This window comes from Carassius carassius, chromosome 49, assembly GCF_963082965.1.
Source record: "Carassius carassius chromosome 49, fCarCar2.1, whole genome shotgun sequence".
Classification (NCBI taxonomy): Eukaryota; Metazoa; Chordata; class Actinopteri; order Cypriniformes; family Cyprinidae; genus Carassius; species Carassius carassius.
In genome coordinates, this window is record NC_081803.1 from 20,205,126 (window position 1) to 20,213,214 (window position 8,089).

General features: G+C 31.7%; 1 protein-coding gene and 1 pseudogene across 1 annotated transcript; both read right to left on the bottom strand.

The window, feature by feature from the left end:
• Positions 1 to 350: 350 nt before the first annotated feature.
• Positions 351 to 904, bottom strand: LOC132132831 (U11/U12 small nuclear ribonucleoprotein 35 kDa protein-like; annotated as a pseudogene).
• Positions 905 to 2,106: 1,202 nt separating this feature from the next.
• LOC132132506 (N-lysine methyltransferase KMT5A-A-like) lies at positions 2,107 to 8,050 on the bottom strand. The gene is made up of 7 exons (XM_059544905.1): positions 7,792 to 8,050; positions 5,731 to 5,887; positions 5,425 to 5,635; positions 4,518 to 4,605; positions 4,373 to 4,432; positions 4,101 to 4,291; positions 2,107 to 2,925 (listed from the first exon to the last, which is right to left on the bottom strand). The coding sequence occupies exons 1-7, from the start codon at positions 7,798 to 7,800 to the stop codon at positions 2,715 to 2,717; spliced, it is 927 nt and encodes a 308-aa protein (XP_059400888.1). The 5' UTR covers positions 7,801 to 8,050; the 3' UTR covers positions 2,107 to 2,714.
• Positions 8,051 to 8,089: the final 39 nt, after the last annotated feature.

The window sequence follows — 8,089 nt, forward strand, 5'->3', positions numbered from 1 at the left end:
GAATTTTCAGCATCATTCCTTCCATCATTCTTCAGTGTCACATGATCTTCAGAAATCATTCTAATATTCTGATTTACTGCTCAAGAAACATTTCTTGTTAATTTTGAAAGCAGTTGTGTTGCTTGTGGAAACCATGATACATTTTTTTTATTCTTTAATAAATAGAAAATAAATAGAAAATTCAAAGAACAATGTTTATTTGAAACAGAGTAGAAACGCAAATATCTTTCACTTGTGATCAATTTAATGCATCCTTGCTGAGTAAAAGTAATAATTTCTTAACTAAAAATAATCTTTCCATTCCTAAACTTTATAGTTTGGATAAACTTTTATTTAAAATTTTATCCACATTAGTGTGAAAAAATATAGAATAAGAAAAGAAAGTATTGTATGCTAAGCTTCATTCTCTGTCTCTGTAAGAGACTCTGTATCGTCTGTCTTCCCTTCTGTTGAAGTCTCTCTCTCCGCTTCGGTCCCGCTGGTGTTTCCAGTCTCCTTTCTCTTCTGAGTCGCCGTGGAATCTAGCCTTGGAGCGTCCGCTCTTGTTCGAAGTCCACGAAGAGCTCGTATTGGTCCACCAGCAGCTTGCTGGTATCTCTCCAGGCTCTTCTCACCGAACGCTCCTCTTTGTATTCAACGAAAGTGTAACGCTTGGAGAAACCCGGACCAGATGTACCCTGCGGATGTCTCCAAACTTGGAAAAGACTTCCTGGAGCTTGTCCTCAGACATCAGTGGATTCAGGTGTGCCACGAACAAGGTTAGGTCGGGGTCACTGGTCACACCCTTGTTAGGCTGGTAGCGGCCATCATGGACGGCTTTGTCGTGGGGCTCCATATCTGTGCCATCGATGCTGCCCACTTTGAGAGGGTCGTAAACCTTCGCCACAGGACTCCACTTGCTCATCATCTGACAGAGGTCAGAATTTATAGATTACATTTTAGAATTCATGCAATAATTAATTCAAAATACAGTTTCTAATAAAAATGTAACATCTAATTAAAAACTATGATAATTTTTGTATTTAAAGGTTTCTAGATTACAATTTAAAATAAGTTATGCAATAAATGCATGCAATCAAGTTCCTAAGGAAATATCTTACTCAAAATTAGAATAATCCTTAAAAAGTTTGTAAATTACATTGTACAATATTTTTTGCAAGAACTCATGCAAAATAGTTTTTTAGTTGATTATAATTTCCTGAAGAACGTTAACTAAAAAAAGATGAGTACTATAAAAATAAATATATAAAATGTATATGATTTTAATGTGAAATCCAGTTCTAATATGTTCCAAGTACTAATATGTATATATATATATATATATATATATATATATATATATATATATATAATTTTATTTTGTGCATGTGAAATCCAGTTCCTTAACAAACACTTAACTAAAAATCGACTTATAAAATAAATAAATATATATGATGTATGATTTTATTTTGTGCATGTGAAATAAAGTTCCTAAAGAAATAGTTAAAAAAGACTTATATAAAATTAAACAATATATAAGACATAAAACACATCGTGCTTTAGTTGAAACAGGATCATCTGACCGTTTATACCTGGTTTAGCAATCATTAAAAAATAACGTGCTGTACAATTTTAGTTTACAACTCATAGTCATATCCTTTTGATGCATTTTCTGTTGCTTTTATTTTTTTAATCTTTAATAATCTCAGGCATATAATTTCCATAGTACAACAATATATGAAAACAAACCTTGTTTGCGTCGTCAAATTGTCCGCGTGGAAACTCTGGCTGAGCTGTAAACGGGCCGTGCGCGTCTCTGACGTCATCAGGTTTTCCGCGCAATCCATTGCGTCACACACACACGTTAAAATAGTCTATTTAAAAATATTATAAAAAGAACATTTGGGAGTAAAATACAAATTTTAAGAACTTGATGTGAAATTGAGATTTATTCTGAAACATTCTGCTCTTTAATTAGGCCACTAATTAAATGAGCAAATTTATGACAAATCATAGATATCTATTATATATATCACATCACACACACACACACATCATATAAGCATCAATATACGTTTTCTCCAGACCTTTGGCCATCACTGTGTATACAATGACAGAGGCAAAGCATTGCATAAAATCATTTATTTAAACAATGTATCTACCATCTCATACAGATTGATTGGAACATCTCAGTCAGCTTTTGGTCATCAACACTCAGTTTTGTGTAACATGTACTGCTTTGTTCAAGTAAATCACGACACACTCAGCATTGTACAACAGTAACATTTCAAATGATATCAAAGTTTGGTTTCACATTCCAGTTTTCTGAACCTTTTAAAATGTCGCTCCTTTTAGCATCGGCTTTCTGCTTCAAACATAAACGTTTGGGCATCATAAATAATTATTGCTAAGCCTCTAACTACCTTAGATTAGATTAAGAAAACTCTTATAAAAATGCAGAAAGTTGGACTATAACTGCATGCTTTGGAAGCACTGATCTACCAATATATAAAATATACAAAAAGAAATGTGCCGAAACTAGCATGTTAGAGCAGGATAAATATCTTAAAAGTAGGACACGTCGAATATGTACCGCAATCTAACGTGTTAGACATGTAAGTCACTGTGTGACAAACCCATACACTTACTAGCCCCAAACATTCTGTTTACTAAGGCAATGATTACATTAAAAACTGTCTAGTTAAGAAACAAGGTGTCTTTCCCTCCTCAGTACATTAATGTTTTAGCCATGGATGAGCTTCTATCGAAGCTTTACTGCGGTCGCCATAGTCATAAAGAAGTTCTTCTCCTTCCTGGATGTCTCTGGAGGCCACGAGGATAAGGTGAGGTATTCCATTAATATCATGGAGTTTGGTTTGACAATTGCCATTTTTACTGTGGTTGATGAGCCTTCCCAATCGATCTGACTCTTTCGTAGCGTCCACACTGTCGGAGAAGAAATGTGCTAGATTTCAGACAGCGTTTAAAAGGTTTCACTGTTAATTAAAATGATATTCCAATTTCTGACAATTTGCTTACACTCCGTCCATCCTATATTTAGATAAGTTTGTTTCTTCATCAGAACAGATTTGGAGAAATGAGCATTACATCATTTGTTCACCAATGGATCCTCTGCAGTGAATGGGTGCCATCAGAATGAGAGTCCAAACAACGGTTTGAAGTTTAAAATGTCTTAATAATGCACTTCATCTCTTCTTTTGATGGAGTGGAGTGCTGTGGATTTACTTGTGGATTATTGTGATGTTTTTATCAGCTGTTTGGACTCTCTTTCTGACGGCACCCATTCACAAGTGATGTAATGCTACATTTCTCCAAATCTGTTCACATGAAGAAACAAACTCATCTAAATCTTGGATGGCATGAGTGTGAAAAGTAAAAATGTATTGCAAACGGTTTTAATTTAGCCTTTAGGACAGTTTACAACAATTCCCTTTGAATAAATTCAAGAAAAAACTAGATATAACAACTGTAAAATGCACTGTAAAATGTTTTTTTGTAATTTTAACGATAAAAGACCGTAGTAATTCTACAGTAAAGAAATAATTGGTTAATAGTAAGTTTACAGTACAGTTGACATTTTACAGTAAAATACGGTTATTTACAGTTTTATGAAGTAAAAATGAACAAGTTATCTTCAAACTGATAGTGAAATCAATAAATTGCATTCCCAGAATTCCCTGTGAGATTTTACAATTGTTGGTTTTTCTTATCAGTTATGTACATTAGGGTTTTGTTAAATTACTGTTAATTGTATTATTTTAGTGTCATGTGTTTTTTTTTCCATGACCGTGTTTTGTTTTTGTGTATGACACGTTCACTTTCTATAGTATTTAAATCAGCTTGTGGAAAAGCTATTTGTGATGAGAAGGTGACAATGAATCAAAGTTAATTTATATGGAGGTTGTCAGTATATTATAAAGGTACAAACCAGATTTTACTACCTTATTATAGTTGGTAAGTTAACATATCAGTTAATGAAATGTTTTTTTTTTTACTTTATATTTTATATGTATTTTTTGTATGTTTTTTTTTTTACTATATTTCACAGATTTTTATTTATTTACATTTTTTATTCCAGTGGGTGTGATGCTTGGACCTACCAATATGTTTTGCTGAGATACTGGAAGTAATACATGTAGCAGCCAGTGGTTGGATCTTGTGCGTATAAAGCCTCCCTTTTTTTGGCGTCCGTTATCTGCAGCAGATCTCCATGATACTCCACTACATACTGACCTTTCTGGAACTTCTGTGTGGCAAAAACTCCCCTGCCCTTTCCTTCAATGTATCTGACCTGTCAAAACAACATGAAGGTAAGCTTGTGTCCATCCAGCAGAGTTCATCATGAAACTGAATTCATCATGCCCAAAATTACCATCATTCCATTCTCAATCCCGTTTGTGATCAGCATGTCTATGTGCCTCTTCTCTTCACACTGGTGACAGAAAACAGGCATATGCATTAATATTTTAACTTCAGCTGAAATAACGCCTATGAAAAAAACTAAATCTGAGCACTACCTTCAGTTCACTTTTGCTTTTTCTGGAGCTTCGTCTGATGGGGAAATAATCTGTAACCTTTCGGCTTAGAGTGCTCTTGGTATCAGCACTGCAAGGCAAAAATGATTAGTAATCCAAAAAAACGTCAATGAAAGAAATACTGTTCATAATACAGTAAAAAAAACAAAAAAAACTATGTAGATAATAATAATGTTAATTAACAATATGCAATAATAAAATGTATATATAAAACATTATATAATATTATATTTTTATATCACTGATATACTATTATCAATTATACTAAAATATAAATAAATTTTGAACTAGATTTTTATAATGTCTGTTTAACATTTTAAGTATTTTATTGTTTTTACATACGAGTGTATAGTTTACGTTTAGGTTTTATTTTATAAATGAGAGAATGAGGAATAGCTTAAATTTTTTTCTATATTTTATTTTATGGTAATGTTTATTTTATTTCAAGTAACGAAAATATTTTTGTAATGTTTCAGTTAATGATATTATAGTTAGACTAAAGTATTTTTGTAAAATATTTAAAAAGGAATAAAAATTATAATATTTAATAATTACATTGTTAACAGTTTTGTTATATATATATATATATATATATATATATATATATATATATATATATATATATATATATATATATATATATATATATATATATATATATATATATATATATATATATATATATATATATACACACACACACATATACACACATATAAAGAGGGTTAAAAATGTACTTATTACTAAAGCAGTCTTACAATAATTACAATTCTAGAAATTAAATCATCATTACAAAAAGCTAGACAACAAAGCTGCCCGTCTTGTTTCTGAACAAAATAAAAAAAAATTAATTCCTTCGATTTTTAAGCAAGTACATCATGTGGCTTACATTCTCTGTGTGGCTTTCTTTACTTTAACTTTGCGACGGGCTGGTTTCCTTTGACTGGGGGAAGTGATGTCACTGCTGGCGTGGATGTATGACGCAGTGCAATGCAGCTGATGTGTTTTCTCCTCAGCTCTGTGCACGGAGTGCTGCAGCTCTTCATTCACAGCCATTTTTGGGAGGATGAACTCACCATTCACAGCACTGCCTCTCCTGGCTGTAGTAGACACAAATCAATGACTTGCAACAAATGCAGTGAATTTGTGAACAGTGTCGAGAGAGAGATAATGCATTAATTTCCTTCATCCTTACAATCTCCATGCTTCTGTGGCTCATTTTGCGTGCAGAACAATCGTGAAGTTTTCCCGTCCTGGATGAGTTTGACAGCGATGGCTTCATGATGCTGTGATTTGGAGCTGCTGTGCTGTAAGAGACGGTGAAATGGCGAGTGTCCGTTGCATATGATGTCCTGCAAAACAGTGAGATTTAGAAAGGAGGTGCCAACTGACTTGAGCTTTCTATGCATCTAAGCATAAAGTAGTGGCATACATCAAAATTTACTTTATTGGGCATAAAATAATTAATATACAATGGAGTAAAATGTGGTCTTGTATTAGGTATTCAATTCAGATACCAGACATGACAAAGAACATTTTGTAGTCATAATTTACACACTGTTATAAAGAAAAAAAAAGATTAAAAAAAAACAATAAATGGAATTGCACACATGGTGTATATTATTTATTTATTTATTTTTTAAATCCTACATTTAGTGTAAATGGTTTACAATTTGAATTAAATTAATTATAAGCTGAATCAACTGTAATTTTCCCATTTAAAACAGTAGCAGTGATTACAATATTACACTTTTGGTAATAAATAATTATTTTTATATTTTCTGTTGCCATTTTCATTTTAGTTTGCCTATTTAGTAATTTTGTTGTGAATTTTTTTTTGTTGTTGTTTAATTAGTTTTAGATGTTTTGGTAAATAAATTTAAACTAAACAAATATGAGAAAAATAATAGATTATGTTTTTTATATTTTATTTCAGTTTATATATATATATATATATATATATATATATATATATATATATATATATATATGTATATATATATATATACATATGTATATATGTATATATATGTATATATGTATATATATGTATATATGTATATATATGTATATATATATATATATGTATATATATATATATATATGTGTGTATATATATATATATATATATATATATATATATATATATATGTGTATATATATATATATATGTGTATATATATATATGTATGTATATATATATATGTATATATATATATATATGTATATATATATATATATATATATATATATATATATATATATATATGTATATATATATATATATATGTATATATATATATATATATATATATATGGGTCAAAAATTATCGATTTCTCTTTTATGCCAAAATTCATTAGGATACTGAGTAAAGATCATGTTCCATGAAAATATTTTGTAAATTTCCTACCGTAAATATCTAAACATAATTTTTGACTAGTAATATGCATTGCTAAGAACTTAATTTGGGCAACTTTAAAGTAGATTTTTTTTTAGCACCCTCAGATTCCAGATTTTCAAATAGTTGTACCTTGGCCAAATATTGTCCGATCCTAATAAACCATACATCAATGGAAAGCTTATTTGTTCAGCTTTCAATTTCAAGAAACTGACCCTTATGGCTGGTTTTGAGGTCCAGGGTCTCTAACACACACCTATATGTATATATATATTTGTATGTGTGCACTGAGAAATTAATTTACCAAGCAAAATTCCTTGTAAGTGGCATTAAACAACTTTCTCAATATGATTCTTTCTAATGAGTCTAATGCTTTCATATAAATAATTGTGAAAAGCAATAGAATAAAAATATTGAATTGAAGGCAACTAACCACATAATGATTTTCAAATGAAGACTATCGGAGTCGATCGTAGACTGCATAACGTAATTATAGTGGTGTAACTTTACCATGGTATTGACAGTTTCTGAACACGCCCACACTGGGCCTGTAGCAGCTGCGCTCGCGCGGTTTATAATGTTGTGCACCGCAGCGCTATTGTTCTTTGATCTGCTTTAAACGTCACAATCAAGTGTCCGAACACACACATATCACATATCACACATCACACCGAACACACACACACAAAGCCACATCCATTCATAGAACTGATCAAACAGAGACCCGAGGCAGTCGGTCCAGCTGGTGTGTTTCAGATGGAGAGTTGAGGATAAGAGCAGTTTACAGACGCATCCAATCACTGTCTGCGATCAGATCATCCTCATCTGCGAGGAAACGCCGTGTAACGTTAACCTACCCCGTTCATTTCAGTCCACTCTCTCTCTCTCCGAGCCGTATTGTTTTGAGCCGATGGTCCAGTCCAGTGTTTTTTCTCCTCTACACTTCTGTGCTTCTAAACGAGGACATTCACAAACAGATCCGTGTTCACGATGGACAAAAAAACAAGAAACTTTCGAGTAATTTTAATTAACACTTCTCCATCCGAGCTAGTTTCTACAGTTTCACGCCGCCATGTTTCACTTTTGTCTCATTCACGGGAGGAAACCATGTGAGCATTTAAATAACCAATGATGTTTGGAAGTTGTGTTCATATT